At 54.4% G+C, this 24,283-nt stretch overlaps 1 protein-coding gene across 1 annotated transcript; it reads right to left on the bottom strand.

The window, feature by feature from the left end:
• Positions 1 to 230: 230 nt before the first annotated feature.
• On the bottom strand, positions 231 to 23,908 carry LOC133356273 (putative lipid scramblase CLPTM1). Its single transcript, XM_061573695.1, is given in 16 exon segments — positions 231 to 491; positions 1,255 to 1,422; positions 3,031 to 3,166; positions 3,974 to 4,069; positions 4,195 to 4,385; positions 5,179 to 5,272; positions 6,239 to 6,483; positions 6,938 to 6,965; positions 6,967 to 7,008; positions 7,010 to 7,060; positions 9,221 to 9,306; positions 10,012 to 10,129; positions 10,748 to 10,906; positions 11,655 to 11,784; positions 12,078 to 12,211; positions 23,818 to 23,908. Coding segments are annotated over 16 exon segments (1,983 nt in total). The 5' UTR covers positions 23,887 to 23,908; the 3' UTR covers positions 231 to 255.
• Positions 23,909 to 24,283: the final 375 nt, after the last annotated feature.

Raw genomic sequence — 24,283 nt, 5'->3', positions numbered from 1 at the left:
CCCTCCCGCTGGCACGTCGTGCCCAAGCGCGGCCGTCCTTGCGCCCACACCAAGACCCCTGCCGCCAACGGCCCTCCCGCACGAGCCAAATTCTCTCTATGTACAGTGCATCGACAGCGCCTGGCGCGACGATCCGCGGCGCCAACATAAAATATTGAGGGAGGGGAGCGGGCGGGAGTGAAATAATAACGTGGATTTAGGGGGCGGGGGGGGGGTCATAGGGAAGCGGTGGTGGGGAGAAGGGGGGGGGGGTCGCTAATCTGTCTTCTTGTCCTCGGGGGTCTTGGCAGATGCGTCGTCGCCCCCCCCATCGGCGGGGTCGGGCGGGGCGGCCAGGGCGGGGGTGGAGGAGGACGGGGCGTCGTCGCCCGCCCCCCCCGCCACCACGGGGTTCCCCCGCTCGTCTAACCCGCTGGTGCCGAACTCGTTGGTGCGCCGCGGGTCGACACGGTAGATCCAGCGTTGGTACAGGTAGATGAAGAACACCACGTCTGCGGGCACGTGGGGGGGGGGGGGGGGGCACGGGGACCGCGGGGGAACGGTCACGGCAACGTCTCCTTTCCCGCCGGCACCGTCCGTGCTGCGCTGGCGCACTGCCGCCCCGAGCCGGCCCGGCCTGGCTCGCTCGCGAGTTTGTGACCCCCCCACACAACTGCTCAGCACGGCTCAAAGGGCCAAAATATGAAATCGGCCAGCAGCACCAAACAGCACCCAGTGTCAAGGTTCGGATAGCAGTGTGGCCAATATGAGCAAGGTAATTGTTGTTGTTGTTGTTTAAAAATAACAATAGGCGTTTACCCTTTCGGTCAATAAAGCAGGAGTTGTGTTAAGATGTTCAAACGGCGAATAGATATTGTTTGCATGCTCACCGCACGTACTGTGTGTGTGGCTTGATTCCTTGCAAAAGGTATCTATTTGGTCAGTTTAACACGGAGTCTTCGCGACCAATATCATCCGTAATGCAGGATTGTTTTGGTTCGATCGCGTAAATATATGTGTCGTTAAACCTGTTAACGTGACAAACCGGTGGCGGGATTAACGACACATTTATATATTTACGCGATGTAACCCAAAAACTGTATTACGTTATCTATTTGGCGTTTGAACATCTAATCACAACTCCTAATTTATTGCCAGAAATGGGTAAAACCTATTCTTATTTTTTTACTTTTGATACTGGCAAAAAAGGTCCCATGATAGTATCATTGTTGTCGTCACGAGTGGCGGCCGTGGATGCGTGCCCTGGGAACTCACCGTCACGCAGGCAGCCTATTCTGTACATCATGGGCATCTTGATGACGAAGGCGAAGAGGTCGTCGATGAAGGTGTTGAGCGCCTTGTAGGTGAGCATGCGCCACGGCAGGTGAGCCACCGACTTGAGCTTGTAGTTGATGAACAGCTGCGGGGTCATCGTGATGAACCCTGGGGGAGACGGGGGGGGGGGTCGTTATGGAGGTGCGGCACCGAGGGTGTCCCGGGGACAGTGGGCCGGGCGAGACGGGATGGGGGGGGGGCAGGAGGGGAGCGCCGGTTCAGTGGCGCTGTGGTACTTAATTTAAAAAGCGGACTGCGACAGAATCACCGGCCTTGCTGATATTATATTCTTAGGTTTTTTCGGTCAAGTCAAGTAGGTAAAAAATTATAAAAGTAAAATAAAATAAAAAATCACGACGTTTCAGAGGCAACACAAGCTTCCGTCTTCAGGTGGAACCGTCACAGCACAATAGCTGTATCAAGTGTCACAGCACGATAGCTGTATCAAGTGTATCACTTGATACAGCTATCGTGCTGTGACGATTCCACCTGAAGACGGAAGCTTGTGTTGCCTCCGAAACGTCGTGATTTTTAATTTTATTTTTATTTTACTTTTATTAATTTTAATTTTTTACCTACGTGACTTTACCGAAAAAACCTAAGAATATGAATCCTTGCAGTCACGAAAGCTTCAAATCTAGAATTTCTGATATTAGCCAATCAAACGAAGGGGCGCGTGTCACATCATGACACGATCCATGAATCGCCGACGTTTGCTGATAATAGCCAATCAAATGAAGGGGGGCGTGTCACACCATGACACGATCGACGGATCGATTGGCAAATGAATCGACAATAGCGATTAGCCTGAAAAATATGATCAACCCGGTATTTCTGATGTTTGTTTATTATGGATCGACTGAGCGGGAATCGATACAGTGAATCTCGATTAACGATCAACAGTGACCGTATACGGGCAAAGACATGCCCCAAGCCACAGCCATTTTCTTACACATATGGGGGGCAAATCTCTCATCGGTTATTTTGCTCAGGTGTACGATTTTATATTGCTCTATTACAGCGCCGCTGGCTTCACCGGGCGGGAGGCGACAAGAGACGGTGTTCCGCTGTACGGGGTCGAGTCCTCGCTTACACGCTACAATGCATCTTCGCTAAAAGGCGGCTCTCCCCTATCGAGGGAATCGCTTTTCGCTCAACGCGAAACGTGGTATCTGAGCGGTCGACAACGAACTACTTTCTTGAGCTACGGTACACAGAAAGATACGGTACACTAAAAGATACGGTACGCGGCGCCGAACCCTCGTCTCGGCCACTTCGTCCCGCCGTGGGTTGACCGCAGGCTTAGAGCGCAAATGCGATACAAATTTTACCCCAGTAAACAAAGTGACAAGCATCACTCTGCTAAGAATTCATTCAAAACCCTCGCAAGGCGCCCCCGCAAGAGCGGACATCACGGAACCACTTCCGAGATCGTGTAAACCTAACGTTAATCTCACAAGAGCTGGAATGTGGACGGGTTAAGTGCCGTACTGAATTGAACACGATGGGATTCCACATTGTACGGTTATTGGTGACGGGGCTTGGCACATCAACTCGCTGTACTTGAGAACCCGGTTTAATCGCAGGTGGCAGAAACCTGGATTCGAACCCAGGGTCTCGGCGGTGCCGGCTCAGCACAAAGTCACGGAGACCACCTGGGTGTAAGTGTCCCGCACGCACGCACGCACGCAGACGCACGCACGCAGACGCACGCACCGAAGGTGAGCAGGAATCCGTAGAGCATGCTGAGCACCCAGGAGTACCAGCTCTTGTGCTCTTGGTACACGAGGCTGTAGACCGCGTAGCAGCCAAGCAGCGGGAACAGCGCCCACGACAGGTAGCGGAACGCCATCTGCACCCGCACGCATGCGCACACGGAAATGCGGCGATGAAATCAGCGCGTGCACGCGTGCGTATGCACGTATGTTGGAACTTCTTTCGCCCCGTACGTAGCCAGCCATGCGAATCGGTGGTGCAGGAACCAGGGGAGGGAGGCCTTCAAGCGGCAGCGGACAGATCACGGCCAAACGACGATGTGACCTTTTTTGTCACTATCAAAGTATGAAAAAATTAGAAGAAATTTTTACCCTTTCTGGCAATAAAACAGGTGTTAAGGGAATTGGTTTTTTACCCTTTTATATGGCAACAAAACTGACACCTTTTTTACGAGGAGTCATGTTTGCATAGACCACAATACCTGCAGTCATAATGCAAACAAAAACCATAACTCTGATAATGTATGCACTGTCCTTGAAGTTGATTGGTCCACACCCGAGACAGCTTTCCTTAGAGCCTAGTTATGTTTTTTGCTTGCATACATTATCAAAGTTTTGTTGTTTGTTTGCATTATGACTGCAGGTATTGTGGTCTATGCAAACATGACTCCTTGTAAAAAAAAAGGTGTAAGTTTTGTTGCCAGATAAAAGGGTAAAAAACCAATTATCATATTTTTTACTGGCAAATGAGGTTACAATTAGGTGTTAAGGTGTTCAAACAGCACAAGTGCCACGTGTGGTTAATGCAAACTTGATTCCTTGCAAAAGCTTTCTATTTGGTGTTTGAACATCTTCACACCTGCCGTTTGATTCCCAGGAAGGGTAAAAACCTCTTCTGATTTGTTTCAGACCAAGCAGTGGCGTGGACGCTCGCCGGCACTCACGTCGTCGTAGTCCTTGGTGGACGACTTCATGTAGGTGGACTTGTTCTCAAAGCGCACACGCGGGATGATACCCAGCAGCTTGTTCTCGCGATCCACCTGCGGGTCGAGAGGGGGGGTTAGCCTCCTCCGTCCGTCACCCCTGGCGGGCGCCGGCCCGGCCAGCGGAGGGGGGCGGGTGAGTGGGGGTTGTGGGGGTTGTGCGGGGGGGGGCGAGCTCTCACCTTGATGTTCATGACCTTGGTGACCTTCCAGAGGTCGATGAGGAGCCCCACGAAGACGCTGATCTGCACCACGAAGTTGGTCTCGTTATCCAGGATGTAGAGCAGCACGACAGCCGACTGGAACACGCCGAAGATCACCGAGCGCACCGATAGGCCCTCCAGGGACTGCCGGCTGTTCCAGAACTGGATGTCTGTTGTGAGCACGTGAAGTGAGTGTCGCACACGCACGCACAGACACACACACTCCGATCACCCTCGCAGCAGCGGCAGCAACAGCAGCAGCGGCGGCTTCTGGCTGGCCGTCGAACAAAGACGGCTACCGCGTCGGCGCGCTTTCAGATGCGCCACTGCGGCCGTCTGGAACGCGCTTCCTTCCGATATAAGGAAGCCACTGTGGAGCTATGCACTTATAAATCATCATATAGATTGCAAACGTATTTCGTTAGAACTTATTTTTGTGTGGAGTTTGTGGTTGTTCCCCCACACTAAAGATTATCACGGTTGGCTACGTACGGTGCGAAAGAAGTTCAACATACATATATACATCAGACTTTAGGGGCAAGTGCTGTTAGCGAGCACCTATGAAGGCCAGAACTCCCAACAAAGGGGGCTGGTAACCAGCACCACGCTCGACCGCCTTTGTCTCCCCGGTACTCGAGTAATAATGCCGAGCCGGCATGTTATGGGAGGGGAGACACAAGGAGAGAGATATGGAGAGGAGAGAGAGGCGAGAAGACAGAGAGGATGGAGAGATCAGAGAGATAAGAGCTCTAAGAAAGAGAGAGGGAGAGATGAGAGAGATATAAGAGAGAGAGGGAGGAGGGAGAGAGACAAGAGATGGAAGAGGGAGAGATAAGAGAGAGAGAGAAAGAGGGAGAGATGAGAGATATGAGAGAGATAAGAGAGAGAGAGGAGGGAGATATAAGCGAGGGAGAGATAAGCGAGAGAGGAGGGAGAGATAAGAGCTACAAGAGAGAGCCGCACCGTTCTTGAAGGCGAGGAACTCGAAGATGCTGTGCACGATGGAGACGACGATGGTGATGCCCAGGAGGTAGGGGTTTGTCTCCAGCAGCGCCACCTGTAGCCACGGCAACGCAACGCGTGGGGTACAGCAGCAGCAGCAACCACAACAACCACAACAACAAAAACAGCGACTGCATCAACAACCACAGCGACAGCAGCAACAATGACCACAGCAGCAACAAAAATAGCAGCAACAATAACCGCAGCAGCAACAACAGCAGCAGCAGCACAGATAGCAACCACATCAACAACGATAACATCGGCAACAACCACAGCAACAAAAATAGGAGCAACAAAAATAACAGCAACATTCACAACCGCAACAACAACAACCACAGTAGCAGCAACATCAAAAACAGCAACCACAGCAGCAACAATAAAAGCAACAGCAGTAGCAGCAATAACCGCAGCAGCAGCAACATGTGAAGACCTCGAGGCTATGCCACCACAAGCTGCTGTCACTTCCTTCCTGCTGCCAGATTCTTCGGCTCCCGCACAGCTGAAACCCAGCCCAGATTTGCTTTCAGCGTTTTATCAGCAGCACCGCTTTTTCTTTGGGTCATCCCCTCGTTACACAATCGATGATGCAGAGTGGTGGCGAGGATTGCAGCAAGTGGTTACCATGGTTATTATGGCAACGGTGATGATGGTGATGATGAGAGTGGGTGGAGATGATTATAAAGGCGATGAGAATGGGTAGTGATGATAGCAGTGATGATGATGAGAGTAGGAATGATGGTGATGGCAGTGAATAAGGGGACGATAACAGGGAGTGGTGGGTGGAGATGATCGTGATGATGACGATGATGACAGTGGGTGGTGACGACGATGATAGTGATGATTGAGTGGGTGGAGAAGATGGTCATGATGAAGGTGATGATGAGTGTGGGTAGTGATGATGGCAATGATGATGACAGTGAACGATGACGATGACGAGTGGGTCAAGGCGATGACGACGATTGTTTGCCCGGGACGGCATCGCGACGCCGACAGTCGGTGACGCCCCCCACCCCCACCGCACCTTCACGGAGTCCTGCTCCTCGTCGGACTGGTCGTAGATGTCGTCTCCGAGGATGTTCCAGGCGGAGCGCGTCGACTGAGCCGCGTACATCTGCCAGCGCCAGAGCGAGAGCGGCGAGAACGTGACGTGCAGCGGCAGGCTGCGCAACGAGCTGTTGATGGGGTAGAAGTCCTTCTGCAGGTTCCAGTAGTCGTTGAAGAAAACCACGGGGAAGTAATCGCCGCTCACCGCGTCGAACTTGACGTCTGGGGTGCGGGGGGGACACGGGACGAGACGGGGACAAGAGGTGAGACGGGGACACGGGACGAGACGGGGACACGGGATGAGACGGAGACACGAGGTGGGAGACGGAGACACGAGACGAGACGGAGACACGGGACAAGACGGGGGGACATGAGGTGAGAGACGGGAGCACGAGGTGGAAGGACGGGGGACACGGGATAGAAGACGGACGTGGAACTAGATTAGGTGAAGCGAAGGACACACGTGTCTCATGCTCCCATGTGTTATGTAACCACAAGCACCATGTCCTATGGTGTCACATATCCCTGCATGCCCGCACAGGTCTCGTATCTCCACTCGTCTCGTGTCCCGACTGATCTCCCGTCTCCTTCCCCCCATGTGCCTCCATGCCTCCCCGGCGCGTCTTCCCCGCGCGGTCTCCCGGTGTTGGCGGTGCGGACGGCCGTCGCAGCTCACACTGGTCGAGCGGGGGTGGCACCGATCCCCTTGACCCAGGACGTGTGGTCGTCCACGATGTTGATGGTGACCGTTCGGGTGCCAGTGCGACAGGATCTCCACCGGCCCATAGTCCTCCGCTCGCTACAGTAGCAGCAACAGCAGCAAGTGGCAGCAGCAAAGGAGCAGCAGCAATAGTAGCAGCGACAGCAGCAGCAGTGGCGGTAGCAGCAGCAACAACATAAGCAACAGCATAACCAACATCATCATCACGATCATTGCCATCGTCAACAACATCTCTCATCAGCAGTTTTAGCGGCACGACCACGAGCTGCAGCAGCAGCTGCAGTGGCGGCAGAATGATTTAACCCGGTCACCAATGACTGCACAAAAGAACCCATGAGGCTACTTGTGGTTCTGCACTAAGTTGGCTTGACTCCAGCTCTGCAGGGTCCACAGTGAGGGTGCCACTGCAGCTGCCCATTCACTATTTTAAAAGGGGCAACACTCGGTGGTTATGCTGCGCCGTGCCGGGCTGCTCGCGCCTTGCATCAAGAAGGTGCTGGGTAGAGACCGACCGAAATTTGGTTTCGGTTTCGGCGCCAAAAGGTGGCAAATGGCCTCTTTCGGTTTACTTTCTGTTTCGGCCGAAAGTAATTTTTTACTTTCGGTCTGATTTCGGTTTCGGTCGAAACCAGAAATTCAGTTTCGGTCGGCCTCTAGTGCTGGGTTTGATTCCCGACTCGTGCGCCATTCTGCGTGAAGTCTGTATGTTCTACCCATGTTCTGCAGAGTGTGTGCAGTTTGTATGTCCCCTCTCTTCTCTGCAGAGTGTGCGAGTGTGAGCGATTGCATGCGAGAGGGTGTGGAACAGCAACGTCACCCCCTAACCGGGCGGTAGTGGGAGTGGGTATCCACGTGGCTATCCACGTGGCCTATAACCCAGCGCTGTGGAGCAGCAGCGGCGAGGGTTCGTGTATCGCACAGAGATGTTGCGAAACTCTCTTCCCGTGGGTGACGCAGAGGAGGAAGTCTTGCCCCGGCTTTGCCAGGAGAAGGCATTCCAGCAAAAATATCGACTCCACCTGTTTCATCTGTGTGGGATAGAGTGTTTCCCCCCCTCGCATGCGTGGATTGCGCCGTATGCTTCGGTTTCCTCGCACACGTAAACGCTCGTTAATTGGTGGAACAGGACCCTGTGGGGTGGGCTGGTAGGACCGAACAATTGAATGGCTATAATAAATGAAATGGCAAAAAATGGCTGCCAATAAGTGGATGCCCTGTGGCCCCGCCCTCCACCCCGCGTAACCCCGCCCCGGCCACCTGTGGCCCCGCCCCATCTCGGTGTCCCCGCCCCCAACTCGTTGCCCCGCCCCTTACCACCGTAACCCCACCCCAACCCCGCGTAGCCCGCGCTCCACCTCGTGCCCACGCCCCCTGCCGCCGTTGCCCTGCCCAGCCCCGCGTAGCCCCGCCCCCGGCCGCTGTAGCCCCGCCCAATACACCCCGAGCGGGGGAGAGATTCCCAGGCCTGGCTCGGCTGGAGAGCCGCCGACGAGGGGGGGTGTAGGGAGTTGTTTTTAATGTAAAAGCTTTAAATGTAAATGTTTCTATGAAAAAACATCAGGGAATGTAACATTGTTAAACATTAACTCCCTTTCACACACGCGGGGGTACGATACGAAGGGAGAGTTTGAGGCCTAGGTCTAGGCTTTAGGCCTAGCTGTAGGCCTTAGGCCGCCGTGAGTTAATTTTAAAATATAAATGTTTTAATTATTTATGTAAAAGCTTAAAATGTAAATGTTTCTATTAAAAAACATGAGGGAATGTAACATTGTTAAACATTAACTCCCTTTCACACACGCGGGGGTACGATACGAAGGGAGAGTTTCAGGCCTAGGTCTCGGTTTTTGTAGGGTCATGCCAAATGTTTGCAGTAGGGGGCGATGTTGCTACACGGACGGACGGACAAACGGACGGACGATATAATCTATTGGTGGCTGGTCCACTTCATTCCTACCAGTATAACACCTTCATAAATAGAGGACCGCAGACCCTAAGCAATTGTTGGCACCGGCTCATCGCGTGGCCGCCTTCCCTCCTCGCACCTCAAAGTCTTCAAGAGAGAGAGAAGAACTTCGTGGTGGCGGCAACGCAGCACTACGAGCCGAAATCGGTATCATTGTCGCAAACACGTGGCAGGAACCTCCTGCACAGGGAGTCTTGAGGCTCAGCGAGGCGTTGCTGGGCGAAGAGGAGGGGTGACCGTGAGGGCGGCGCGAGGGCCGGAGAACGGTGCCCCACCTTGATCATCTCGGGGCTGGCCTCCGTCTCGCCCGTCAGCAGGTTCTTCGTCTTGAGGAAGCGACGCTTCTTGTACTTGTTCAGCACTGCGCACGCGTCGTCACACGTGGCATCGTCACACACACCGTCACACGCTAAACACACACCGTCACACGCTAAACACACGGCGTCGCGCTGGACACGCTAAACACAAGGGGTCACACAGCACACGCTAAACACACACCGTCACACTGCACACGCTAAACACACGGCGTCGCACTGCACACGCTAAACACATGGCGTCATACGTGGCATCGTCACACACACCGTTACACTGCACATGCTAAACACATGGCGTCACACTGCACAAAGCTAAACACATGGCGTCACACTGCACATGCTAAACACATGGGGTCACACACGTCATCCCACACGGCGTCACATTCCACACGCTAAACAAGCGGCATCACACACAGCGTACCATACGTCACAGTGTCACGGCACACACAGCATCACAAATAGCGCACGCACACATACAGCAAACACAGCGTCACATATTGTCACACACCTTACTGTGTCACACAGCAGAATGCAAGACGCAGAGCAAACACTCTGGACTCCGCCTTGAATGAGTAACTGGTGCGACGTGCAAAATATCACCAATGGGGAGACAAAGGGAGCTGGGAGTGGTGCGGACCACCCACTCCTTTGTGTGCAGTGCGGGCCCTCATAGGTGCCCGCTCACAGCACTTGCCCCAAAAGTCTGTTGGGGCTATCCGGGGGATCTTTGTGTTTGTCTGTCTCGTACGTACTGCGGGAGATGTGCGTGGTGGCGAGGCGCCGGTACTCCTCCTTGCGCGCGGGGTCGGGGTGGTGACCGCTCTTAGTGAAGAAGATGTGGATGTAGATGGAGCCGTTGTTCTGTACGTTCTGTACACCGCAACCACCACCACCACCACCACGATCACAACTACCACCGCAAACCACCACCATCACAATCCCAACTATCATCATGATCGCAACTACCACCGCAACCACCGTCAACACCACCACAACTACAACCACCACCATCACGATCCTATCACCACAACCACCACCATTGTGATCAGAACTACCACCACAACCACCACGATCACAGTATTACCACTATCACCACAACTACCAATACCACCACAATCAAAATATCACCAACTACCACCGATACCAAGTTCAACTCTCATCATACCACCACGTCCACCGCTATCACTGTGAACACCACAACCACCGTTATCACTTCCGTCACCATAACCGCCGCTACTTCCGCAACGTGAACGAGGGGGTGAGTGGGCGGGCGAGTGAGCGGATATGTGAGTGGGAGTGGGCGAGTATATGGGTGAGCAGGCGGGCGAGTGGGCGAGTAAATGGGCGAGTGAAGGGGTGAGCGGGTGGGCAAGTGGACGGTTATGAGTGTGGGTGACCAAGTGTGCGAGCGAGCGCGGTGGTGAGAGCGCGGTGGTGAGAGCGCGGTGGTGAGAGCGCGGTGGTGAGAGCGCGGTGGTGAGAGCGTGCCTCTGAGATGTTGATCTCGTGGGAGCTGGAGAAGGAGCCGTCCCCGTTGGGACCCGAGGCCCAGTCCCCGTAGCCAAGGTCCAGCAACTCCCACACGAGCACCGAGCTGTCGTTAAACTGCGTGAACAGCTCCTGCTCCGACACGTACACGCGCATGTCCTGCACGCACAGACACACGTCGCAACGTCACGCGACCACCATCGCGCACACAAGCACACGTACATGCAGGTGTCTTGCACACGAGCGTATTCAACACAAGCGCGTGGCGACATCACGCAATCGCCAACATGCGCACGCACACGCGTGTCGAGCGTGCAACACACATCACTCCGTCGGTTTGCTGTCGTCAGACAGCGGAGAGTCAGTCGACCATTGTCTAGCGCAGTGGTTCTTAACTTGGGGTGCAAGCACCCACCGGGGGTGCGAGATGCCATTTAAGAAAACCAAAGGGATGCAGGCTCCCGTAAAGGTTAAGAACCACTGGTCTAGAGAGACACGGAGTCGGCCATCCATCCCTTCTGGGAAAGGGTGAGGGTGAGGCCATGACTGCACATAGGGGAGGGGGCACGTTGGAGGAGGGGGGGGGCTGTATGTGCGTGCGCGTGTCCGCACCATGAGCTGAGAGCACTGATACAATGGTTAGCGCACTGTGCTACGAATTCGCCGAGTCTATGTTCGATTCCCACTCGTGGTAGACATGGCGGTGGCGAATATCCGAATTGCTGCTAGACCTCCTCGAGGTCGACACCAGCCTTAAACAAGTCCCCGGTGCAGTGGGTAAATATTAGCGCTGAGGAAGACAAAGGCGGCCGGGTACGCACGCCACCCCCTCGCAGATGGGTGCGCTTTGCCCCAGCGGCGTGCGCGGGCTACCCGTGGAGACCCTTTGTCTGTGTGCGTCGCGTACCATAAGCGTGTCCTTGGGAAATAGGTTGCGGCTGGGCGGTCGCATCACAGCCGCCTCCCCAGGTGCAGCCCCCTCCTGCGGCGCCGATCCCCGGCGGAACCAACTGCTGATCACCCAGATGATGAAGATTCTGACGGAGCGGCAAAAGCAGAAGCAGCAGCAGAATTGGTTACAAGATGTACGCTCTGCATCAGATAGGTCACCGAGTATTCTTATTAAAAACACGTAATCACGCCGCACTCATCGTCGTAGATACGCCTCAACGCGTTCACAGTGCGGACGGGAGAGAGCGCGTGCCCGCGGGGCGACTGGGCAGGCACGCTGACCACCCTGGCAGAGGCTGGGGGATCGTGGGGTGGGGGGGAAGCAACAGTGGGGGGGGGGGCACGGCTATGGAAAAGGAGGGCGATCCGCGAGGCCTACCGGAAGAGCACGCCCTTGATGACCTGCCACGCATTGGGCTGCGGTGGTGGCGGCGGCGGCTGCTGCTGGTTGTTGCTGTCGTTCGCCGCCGGCTCCACGGCGCCGTCGGCCTGGCCGCCGTCCACCAGCGCGACCTGCGTGCGTTCACACGGCACCGGCTCGGTCTTAATCCTCGTCAGCGTCGTCGTCAGCATCATCGTCCACGCTCACAGAACACGTCCAAGTCAGAGTGATTGCCCACTACTCAAATGAGCCACATCGAGGCGTTGATGCTCATGTCCCGTTTACAAGTCTGCAGGGCCAGTGATGGGAAATTCCACATTCCTATGGCACGTGCAGGTATTTTTGTTACATTTTTTAACAACTTTGCTGAGCACAGGTCCAAAAGCCCAAAACGTCAAGCAGCCGGCACGCTTTGAAATCGAGCAAGGTTATTGTTGTTGTTGTTGTTACGAGAGCTTGTGGGAAAATAAGACGACGATGTGAGCAGTGCTAGGAAAGAAGGAGGAGAAGCGAGGTGACCTGCAGTGTGGCGGGTGGGTGAGTGGGTGGGTGAGTGGGTGGGTGAGTGAATGAGTGGGTGGGTGAGTGGGTGGGTTAGTGAATGAGTGGGTGGATGAGTGGGTGGGTGAGTGAATGAGTGGGTGGGTGAGTGGGTGGGTCAGTGAGTGGGTGAGTGAACGAACGAGCGAGCGAGCGAGCGGATGGGCGAGTTAGTTCGTGTTGAGCAAATTGCCGAAGAGGTGAGCAAATTAGTGAGCGAGCGAATGAGTGGGCAGATCAGAACTGCCTCACACGCGCACACACACTAACATGCACATATTAAACACACAAACAAATCATCGGATTATAAGATGCACAACGACATCTTTATTATATGGAGGGGGCAAAAGTGTGCCTCAAAATCCGGTGAAGACGGTTTTGCCATTGCACCACCACTGGGTGTGCAGCAGCGGTGTTGAAACGGTTCGAGCACTGCGCTTCGAGCCCAGTGATCCAAGTTCGATTCCCGGCCCTGTTCAGATGGCGGTACAATAACAGACTGGCCCAATCTGTGTGCAGCGTTCATGGTCACCCATTGCATGGGTCTTCTCCATACAAGACACCTGCCACGGTGGGAAAATCGTTCGCAGCACGCTGTGACTTCTAGCAATCGCCGGTTCGATTCCATCTCCCGGCGTGGCGGTTGAAACGATGGCACGGGTTAGTTAGCTCCTCCCCACCAACTCCGTCTGCCCAGCAGCGTGAACGGGTTTCACCGCGGTCAGTTCATCGTCCGGTTGCTTGTGGTAGGGTAAAGTTTTGGGTTACGCCCACCTCCTCCGACGTGCCTGGGTCAACGTGCAAGAGTAAGGCCAAGAGCCCACGACAGCCTGCTCTCGCAGAGAGCCTCTTCTGCCGGCAGTGGTGCGAGTAGAAATTGCAGGGCCGCACCTTTGGCTGGCGTTTCCGCTTACGCGAGGCCAAACATCAAGACCACAGAGCTTACGCGAATGAAAATAACTCGACACCCACAGTTCCTCGAACACTCAACTCGCCGCACGTACACACGCACTCGCTCACTGACACGCACGAGTAGATCCGGGGAGAGATAATGAGATCACGAAGACACCCACCCCCCTCCCAACCTCAACTCGAAGCGAGTGGCACATTCCGTAACGGGGATATCGCCGGTGCGAACGCAGGACTCGTTCCATCCTGTGCGGCAGCGGGGGCGGCGGTGGGGTAGCGAGAGGAGTTCGGACAGCTGCTGTTGCTGTGGTGTCTGGGTCAGGCCCAGCTCAGTCCGGCCCAGGAATGGACGTTCACATAGGAACCAGAGGGAACCGCACCGCCGCTCGGAGACGACCGCCGAGAACACGTCTCGCTCGCCACAGCAGCATGCATGCATGCATGCACGCACACACGTACATCTGCGTGCCGGGTGGCCTCCACTGACATCAAGTCGTCCGCTTCAAGGCAGGTCCCTTGGCTCGAGCTCTCTCCATCTTGTCCGATCACGAGCTTCCTTCTTCATAACGCTGCGCGGCCCCCCTCTCTCCCTTCGTGTCGTCGAGCAGCGTCCGTCACGCCGTGCGGGGAGGCCTCTTTCCCAACATCCCAGAACAACGCTTCGGCAGGAAGTCTCGTCACCAAGCTCTGAACCGCTCAGAATGCGGCGGGTGTGCGCACAGATTCACGTCCCGTTCCTTTCCCGTTCCGATGACGTACGCGCTCATGCTTACGGACGCGTGAGTCATCGGTTTTTCTTCCGATTCCGTTCCAATGACGTGCGTGCACATTATCAAAAAACAAAATCCGGGAGAAAAACTTAAATAGATAACTTTATCGGTACCGAGGTTCCCACAAGGCCACGCGGCAGGGCGCGAGTGGCAGTGTTAGCGCAAGCTGCCGTAGGGCGCGGCGGTGTGATGCTGGGATGTCGACGATGCATTCAGGTCTACGTGCGTGTCAAACCATTGTACAAATAACCAATATCAGCTATATATATATAAATCATTAATTACCTTTAAGTTTAAACCCCAAGTGCATAATTCTGTGGGGCTATTTCGTGGAAAGCAGAGCACCGTGCGGAAAATCCAATGTTGTACTGTACTCTGCTCCCACACCTATGTTCCCTGCACTGACAAGAGTGATGCGTGGTCAAGGGACCACCACGGCCCGCACTGTGTGGGGAGGGGCCCTCATCCAGCAGCGGAGGGACTAAGGGCCGTGCGGCGTGTACGGTTATTGTTATTCTGGTGATTGTCACTTTCTGGCCGAGGTTGCATCATTCGCGGAACTGCCGAGCAGTGACGCTCGCTGCCAACCGCTCCCTTCTCATCTCACTCCACTCCGCTCCACGCACTCCCCTACTTCTCCCTTGTCATCTCACTCCGCTCCATGCACTCCCCTACCTCTCCCTTCTCATCTCACTCCACTCCCTCTCCTACCTCTCCCTTCTCATCTCACTCCACTCCCTCTCCTACCTCTCCCTTCTCATCTCACTCCGCTCCATGCACTCCCCTACCTCTCCCTTCTCATCTCACTCCACGCACTCCCCTACCTCTCCCTTGTCATCTCACTCCACTACCTCTCCCTTGTCATCTCACTCCACTCCACGCACTCTCCTACCTCTCCCTTCTCATCTCACTCCACTCCCTCTCCTACCTCTCCCTTGTCATCTCACTCCACTCCATGCACTCCACTACCTCTCCCTTGTCATCTCACTCCACTCCACGCACTCTCCTACCTCTCCCTTGTCATCTCACTCCACTCCATGCACTCCCCTACCTCTCCCTTGTCATCTCACTCCACTCCCTCTCCTACTTCTCCCTTCTCATCTCACTCCACTCCGCTCCACTCCCTCTCCTACCTCTCCCTTCTCATCTCACTCCACTCCCTCTCCTACCTCTCCCTTGTCATCTCACTCCACTCCCTCCTCCCTCTCCTACTTCTCCCTTGTTATCTCACTCCGCTCCACTCCATGCACTCCCCTACCTCTCCCCTCTCATCTCACTATTCCCCTCCACACCCTCTCCTACCTCTCCCCTCTCATTTTACTCTACTCCACTCAACTCTACACTCTGCTCCACAAACCAAGTCTTTCTGTCGAATCCCCCTGTCAACCTTCGCTCAGTGGGACATCACCCATTCATTCTACTCCACGACCCCCAAGGTCTGGAACTCCTTTCCCCCAGCCGTCCGTGCTGCTGATGGCTCCCTGGCCCTGTTCAAGTCCAGGCTCAAGACCTTCCACCGCATCTCTCTGCCTGTAAAATAAACGTACCCCCCCCCCCCCATTTCTGCACAGCGCCTTGAAACGCAGCCGTATCCCGACGCTCCGTCAATCCCCAATGCAAATTGTGACGTGCGACGGGTGCTCAGCGCAGCTGTAACCGTGGGCGTGATCCCTGCGGGAGTGCGGGTGTTCTATTTTCAGCTCTCTCATTTTCTGAGCCGCAGGTGGCATGGATATATATATTTTAACACAGTTGCTGAGCACAGGCCCAAAGGTTCAAAATGTCGCGAGACCAGCGACTAACTGCAACTATCAAAGTTGTCGTCTATAACACGGGTTTTTCTTTTTATTGAGCGAGGTCGCCATTATTATTATTATTATAATAAGGGTTTGGAAGAGAGACAATGGGAGGGTATGAAAGACACGGAAGCGCGTATCCATGAACAACCGCCCTCTCTACCCAATCGGATTCACACGACAGAGCGAGTGGGAACCATGGAGGCCACGTTAACGCAATCTTAACGTGTGCCTGCTCGCCATCGCCAGCAGGGTCAGCGACACAACATCGCCTGCTGCCCTGTGCCCACCAAGCCGCTTTTGCTTTCGGTCATCCACCGGATCTCCCTACGCTGGCCACCCCGCACGGCAGCAGTAGCGCCACTCAACCTCCCCCTCTTTACGTCGAGGGCCAGGAGCATGGTCACTGCTGGGCGTCGTTTCTCTGTCTGGAACGCGGCCATCACCACCTCCGTCATCATCGTTGTCGTCCCGCTGCTGCTGCTGCACATTCATAGCAGCAGCAGCAGCAGCAAAGTTGGTGGCAGCCCCAACAGTCTGGAACGATATCCCTCTGCACATTCGCAGCATCACCTCAATCGCCTCCTTCAAGAGACACTTAAAAACTCACCTCGACAATCATGCTTTCGAGCGACTCTGAGCTTGTCTCCGCACCTCTGAGTTGCGGCCACTACGTCTATTATTATTATTAAAGTTCAATCCGCACCAACTTCTTAAGAGACACTGAAAAGGGCCTCACCCTCTCTCGCCTGGCTTTCAAGCGACGCCGAGCTCAGCTCCGTATCTTTTGACGATCCTTAACATCTGTGAAATACTGTGAACGTTACCACTTGCATTATTACCATCTCTTGCATTTACAGCAAGTACATACGACCTGTGCAGTACGAGCTATATGTTTATTTATCATTCTATACATTAACATTCTATTAATTAAAATTTTAAATAATAAACAAGCTTTTTTCAGTTCACTTGTAGATAAAGCACTCCCAATGCCATGTTGGTCATGGAATTGTTCGACCACACTTCAACAAGCTGGTCAGTGCTGGAAGTTTAGGCGTGGGAGCACAGAAGTACGGTACAACAAATCTTGCTACACCAGCATCTGCTGTCCGATATGTCCTCCCACAAGCCCTATGGTGAACGCCTGCCTAAGCACTGTTATCCAGGCTCAACCTGCTTAGCCTCTGAGCGTTCTACGGTCATTTGGTCATAATCCGATGGAGTTGAACTCCTTAAGAAAACATCTACAGCCTCCTTGATCGATCTACTGCCGGACTAAAGGCTTTCCCGTAGCATGTGGTCATGGTGGCGGTCACGAGGATGAGTCTAAACTATTAAGACTAGAAACTAGTTTTATTTTTTCCAGGTAAGGCCCACTACTCAGCTACGTAGCTCTTTTTCAGAAGCGACTTGTCTTTTCACGTATTCTAAACGCACGTTTATGAATGTGGAGGGAAAAACCGGACCCCGAGTAAAATCCACACGACCATTGGGCGAGAGAGACATGCAAACTCCAAATACACAACAGGCGTCAGAGTCGGGATCAAAACCCACAACCTTCTGCATACCAGGCGAGGTCGTTAACATTTCCGAGCCGTCGTGGCGCCCACGCTGGCCGGCGCGGGTCGGTACAGATGGGGTTCGCTCGCCCGCCGATCCGGCTCACCCGGCTACACCGTGCGACCTCAAGAATTACAACAAAAAAACTTGCGACGCATCACCGGCCGAGCGAGACGCAGCCAGAACCCCCGAACTGTAAGGCGAGGGCGCGGGCGTGCGAGATCGGTCGCACGTGCAAAGCCACACCGGTTCCCGGCAACGGAAGCCAAAATCGGTTCAGAAGCGGCGACGGGCAGGACGGTTGTTACCGAACACACCACCATCCCCAGCGTCTCTCAGCTTTGGCCACGAATAAAGGGGGGGGGGGGGGGGGGGGTGCTGTGTCGCAAGGGCCCGTTGAGGTCACTGCAACACAAGACGGCCGGGTGGCTCAGAGGTCAGAGCGCTGAACCGGCACCGCTGAGACCCTGGGTTTGAATCCGGGTTTCAGCCGCCGCCTGTGGTTAAACATGGCTCTCAAGTGCAGCAAGTTTACGGTCTCAGGCCAGTCGTTTTTTATTTGGTTCTACCCTTCATTATATTTCAGCTCTGAGAAAAAATATCAGTTCTTCATGAATGTATGTATGTTGAACTTCTTTCGTACAGTACGTAGCCAACCGTGCTCATCACGTGCAAATCTTCTTGGTTCTTTCCCTTCTACGTGACTTTACCGAAAGAACCAAGAAGATGATTCCCTGCAGTCACGAAAGCTTTAAATCGAAAATCACGTGCAAAGTGAGTGAGATTGTGCTGCTCTCTACTGCGTAGATCACAGGTCACTTCAAGAGATCTCGGAAGTATCTCTGTGACGTCCGCTTTCCTTGCACTGCTCTCTTAACATGTGATAGCATGTGCTGCAACACACGTAACCACGTGCACCCGGACACGAGCCCGTGCTACGTGTCAGCATGTGCCGACCATGCTGCCAGGGATAGACACAAGACACTCGCTGGGGACGATAAGACACGTTCGTGACGCGATGCAGACCCGGCACGTGGTGACGAAGCGTGCGACACCGTAAGTATGGACACCGCGGAGACAATGGCAATACCAATGGCAGTAGAGACACCATGGAGACACCGTAGATCACAGGGAGACACCGTGGAGACATGGCGGAGGCACTGGAGATACCGTGGAGACAATGTCAAATCACATGCAGACCTCATGGAAACACACCATGGGCACACGATAGACATGATGGAGATAGCAGACACCATGGAGACACCGTAGATCACATGTAAACACCACGGAGACAGTGGAGACACCAGAGAGACACCGAAGTTCACATGAAGAGACACCGGGAAGACTGTAGACACACCGTGAAGACACTGAAGATCACACGGGGACACAATTAAGACGCAATGGAGACAGTAGACACCATAGCCGTGGAGACACGGCGGAGACAGTGGAGTTGGGCGTGTTGCTCACGCAGGTACCCCGTGCTCGCGATCCGCGCGGTGCAAAGTCCACGCGGCCTTCTCGCCCTCGCTACTCGCCACCAACCCCCCACCCCCGTCCCTCCAGCTCACTCGGCCTCAAACACTCACAGCGCTCACTCGCCCGCAAAGCATTCGGCCGTCACGTGGACAGGCCGAGCCTTCGAGTTTTGTCCCCGTGGTTTTAATTTTATTCAATTTGATGGAACATCTGGCTTGCAACCACGTGTGCCATGGTGCCGCCTGACACGCGCAAAGCAAACGCGTGATAGCACCACTGTGCTACCGGCGGCGGTGTAGTGGCGACGGACAAAGAATCCGTTCGTTCGAAAGCCTCGCGTAATAACGATAATCATTGTTAAGACGAAAGTCGCTGTTAATAATTTTCTTGCAATTGGTGTCGCCAAGAATCCATTTTAGAAATCTCACAACAGCTTTGCAATCATTTGCGCTGGAAAACGGCTCACTGAAGCGGTTATCACAGAGTTGCCTCTGAGATCCCTTCAAGTGACCTCTAGACCATCCACTAAGGGGGAGCACTCTCTCACCCGTCCTGCCAGAGCCATGCCCGTCACCCTACAGTAAAACTCACAGGGCTGGCTGGAATTTATAGACACATTTGGACAAATCGAGTGCAGAACCTTCATCTACCTACGTGACTTCACCGAAAGAACCAAAGAGTATGGATTCCTACAGTCACGAAAGCTTCAAATCAAGGGGTTTTTTGCACCAGTTATTGGTGACTGAGCCAAGATCATCAATTGACAATATTTGAGGAACCTGGATTTTAACCACAGGCGGCCGAAACATGGATTCGAAGTCAGGAACTCGACGACACCAGCTCAGAGCTCCGACCTCCGAACCAACCCAGGGTGGTGGGTGGCGGGACAGGGAATGTCGGCGCGTGGTCACGGGGCAGGGAACGTCGGCGCGTGGTCACGGGGCAAACGCCATCGCCCACCCACCCCACGCGCTCTACACTCGGGGTCATTGCAGGCTGGCCTAATGTGGTGGGGGGGGCGGGGGAGCACAGAAATCACAATTAACGCAATTTCAGAATCGTGTAGCAGCGTCACCAAATGCCACTACCAGGCGCTCACAATTTTCCATCCGCGTGGGGGGGACAACCCAGCAGCACGCACGCGCACCGAGCCTGGCGCAGGGATTCAGAAATGCGTGCCTCTTGGCGGATGGTTGCCAGAGCATTGGCGACAATGCGGCATAATTAACGAAAACGCACGAACCCGCACGCTCCCAGTCTCGTTGAATTGTGTGGGTTGGCAATAATAATTGTTATTACCACGTTTTATTGGGCAAAGAAAAGGCCTCACTGTGTCTCAAAACTCTTTTTCAGGAGGGTCCTGCCAAGTGTCATATAGCAGGTGGAGCAAGGGCTCTGTATTCTCCCAGTAATTTGAGGTTATAAGCTGGCAACATTTTCGTGCCGCGACGCTGGCACACAATGGCTTACCCTACTTTGAACAGCCTCATGGGATCTTTAACGTCCACCGTCCAGCAGACGGCAAGTGGTAGTTGTTAACAGTTGGTTACGCCCGCGGACATTAACCGGGGCGGCCGCGGGTCTGGAACTGCGAGCCTCTGCAACGAGCGGCGAGCGAGAGACCCCTGGGCCTGCGATGGGTTTGAGCAGCAAGCAAAGCGGCACACGGCGCTAGCGTGCGTGGGCCCACAAACGCGCCATCGGCCCTCGCGGCACCCACGTTCGCACACGCGCGAGCGTGACGCGGCACGAAAAAAACGCCATCTCCTACCCCCCTCCGCGCCCGCGTGCCCCTATTACAGAAGGGGACAAAATGTTGTGAGCGAGTGCCTGTTAAGGCCGGCACTGGGGCGTTCATGGTCAGAACCGCCTGTGCCAGACCACCTTTATCTTAGCGTGGCTCAATGCTGATTTCACACAGCACCAGGTGTGCGAGTTGGCTTGAGTCGACCGCAGGGAAGGCGGTCCCGCCAGGTTTGAATGAACTATTGGTGAAGTGAAAATACACGTCAGCATTCTGTGTGTGAACAAAAACACTTTCATTATGCCATGAAGGAAACTCTCTGCTATGAAGAAGGGCTACTGCCTAAAACGTCACCGAGCATATACACGTTTTCCTCTGAGAGGCGCAGTCGTCTTCACGAATGTGTTTAGTAATTAAAATATATATACGTACCCCACTGCAAAAGTTAATCACATTTTTCAGGAATTATATAACTTCATTATATGTGCCCATAAAAGTCTGCGACGAAATCACACGGAATGCACCCGATCTTGTTACATCGCTTAAATCTGCACAGGGACGAGCCTGGATTGCGCTTGAGAGGGTGAATAACATGCCTGACAGGTTATACGAGGCGGTTGCATTGTAAGTCTTTATCCACACAGGATGAGGCTATCATCCAGCAGTGGATTGGCATAAACAGCTGTATGTGATATTAATATTCTTAGGTTTATTCGGTAAAGTCACGTAGGTAAAACATCAAAATTAATAAAAATAAATAATTTTGATGTTTTACCTACGTGACTTTACCGAAAAAAACCTAAGAATATGAATCCTTGCAGTCACGAAAGCTTCAAATCTAGCTGTATGTGAATAAGTAGAGTGACAGCCGGATGTCTCTGTGGTTAGGTGCCATATGACTTTCGATCCGGTTTCAAATTCAAATCCCTGTCATGGATAGACTCGACCAATCATCCCTCCTTGGGTGGATTAAATCAGCACCGCTTTGTGGGAAGTCAGGAGTAATGGGACTGAAAACTGATGGGCATCGCTCCACCAAACGGCCAGAGTTATGAAACCACTTCAACACGAGGGTGTTTTTCCACACACATCCCTGCTTACCACAAGCAACGATGAACATGACCTGCGCTTGCCACTGCTGCGGCTTTCGCACAAACTGGACCCCCCCCCCGCCCATTATAAAACACTCAGTCACTAAACGACACGCAATAAAATGGGATTCCAATAGAGCCGATCTATCTTCCCGGCACGGTACCAGGGTTCATACGCTTGCTGTGCCCAGTGCTAACAGCGGTCCAAAGATCCGCGATACGACCCCACGGATGAGTGTCACTGACGAGTCCATGCGAGTGACAGGAGTCAAGTTCACCCCGTCTGTCACTCACCCGGCCCCGCGGACGTCTATTGATTTGGGGGAAAAGAGAGTTGTTGCACCGTTGCGTACACACCGCATTGGGTAGTCGGTGGACAATAAATTGCTCAGGGTCAGGACCTGCGACGGGTCCGATATGCGATGTTCGACTGTCCTCGTAACTTGAAATGCTAAAATCCCGATTCGCGGTCCGGCAACGACCGGTGACCCTGGGCTGTCCCACATCCCCCGTCGGTGGCGGTCAACCAGGGCCGTTCGACACAAGACGCCCAGAATCCCCAACGACGTCCTCGTGATGGAGACCTTTTGTAAAATGGTGCAAAAAATGGTGCAAAAAGCCCGGAACCATTCCATTGCAAGGTAAGCCGGATTGAGCCTGTGGCCAATGGCTTGTTGTATTACTGCAGGTGACCGCCGTGACTAACAGGATGCTGTGGGAGCTGCCGCGAGGTTGTAGACAGCAGAGGGCGGTGCAGCATTGTTGTCCCATACTTCTATGCGCCCCCCCCGACCCCCACCTTCACCAAAGACGCGTTGACCGGCGTGGTCGGGACGCGGCGGGGGGTGGGGACAGAGACACAAAAAGGGGCCCAATATGACTGAGGCACTGCACCACTGCTCCCCACGCAGAGCTGTGGGCTCCGTTTGCAATTGGTAACGGTGCCCGCGCGCTGTCCATTGTGAACCACGCCTGCTCAGTGACCAGGGCGATGGCAGTACAGCAAGTGGGTTCTGACCCATCTGTGCATGCCGGCGGCGTGCGATGCCGGTATTTGAGTGGGGTGTTAGCCCCTCACAGAGCTGCGAGTTAGGGGTGCGATTTCCCTTAATTCACAATCATCATCAGCAGCAGCCACCATCATTCCACTGCTGGATGAAGGCCTCTCCAAGCTGTAGCCACCGTTCACGAACGATGCTACACTTTTCAGTGCAAGTTTAGGGAAATCGCTCTGTCTGGCATTGACAAATCCATGATCAATCCCGGAAGGCTGGATTGATCGTGACTTGTCAAGTGACAGACTAAGCCCCGGATCAATCCAGCAGTGAATCGATCATGACCGATTTCCAACGAAAGACTAAGCCACGAGTCCACTGCTGGATTGGAGGCCTCCCTTTAAGCTGTTGCCATCCACCGCAATGCCGCACGCATCTCAAACAAATCCCAAACATCACCACCCCCCAACCCCCATTCACGTCACCATCACGCCATGCTCACTCCACTGCTGGGTCATGGCCGTTCGTGTCAACGGCAGACTTGAACCGTGATCAGCACAAGAGTTAATGGGATGGGGAGGGGGGGAAATCCCTTAGTCTCGCCACCGGCCACGATCACCGCTAGACGAGGGCACAGACGCCAGTCCCGTGACCCCACTCAACACTCAACAGCGCACATCGTGTGACGAGAGAGGCCGGCCCTCATGAGGCCGCATTGTCTAGGCCCGAGCAACGACAACCCCACCGGGGGGGGGAGCCGCCGTGACAAGGGAGCCAGACGGAGCCAGACGGAGCCGTGGCAGGAGCCGTGGCTACGGGGGGAGCTGGAGCCGCACGCTGCCGGGAGTCGCCATACCTCCCCATTGCGCAGCGCCACGCGTTGATCCTCAGTAGCCGAATCCTCGACTTCTCCCTGCGCCGACATCTTGGACTGGGAGGGGGGCGGGGCAAAGAAAGACCGGGGGGAGGGTGCGGGGGCTTACAAGTGGAAGAGGGGCGTGGCCACGGGGCCCTTATATGGGTCGTGGGAGGAGCTATACGATGAGGGGCGTGGCCACGAGGCCCTTATATGGGTCGTGGAAGGGGCTATACGGCGAGGGGCGTGGCCACGATGCCCTTATATGGGTCGTGGGAGGAGCTATACGGCGAGGAGCGTGGCCACGGGGCCTTATATGGGTCGTGGGAGGGGCTATACGGCGAGGGGCGTGGCCACGGGGGCCTTATATGGGTCGTGGGAGGGGCTTTATGGCGAAGGAAGGGGTCACGAGGCCCTTATATGGGCAGTAGGAGTGGCTATATGGCGAGGGGCGGGGTCACGACGG

Source organism: Lethenteron reissneri, chromosome 53, assembly GCF_015708825.2.
Source record: "Lethenteron reissneri isolate LAM-NWPU_2019-01 chromosome 53, ASM1570882v1, whole genome shotgun sequence".
Classification (NCBI taxonomy): Eukaryota; Metazoa; Chordata; class Hyperoartia; order Petromyzontiformes; family Petromyzontidae; genus Lethenteron; species Lethenteron reissneri.
Note: the sequence above shows the minus strand (reverse complement) of the source record. Positions and strands in the feature narration are given on the sequence as shown.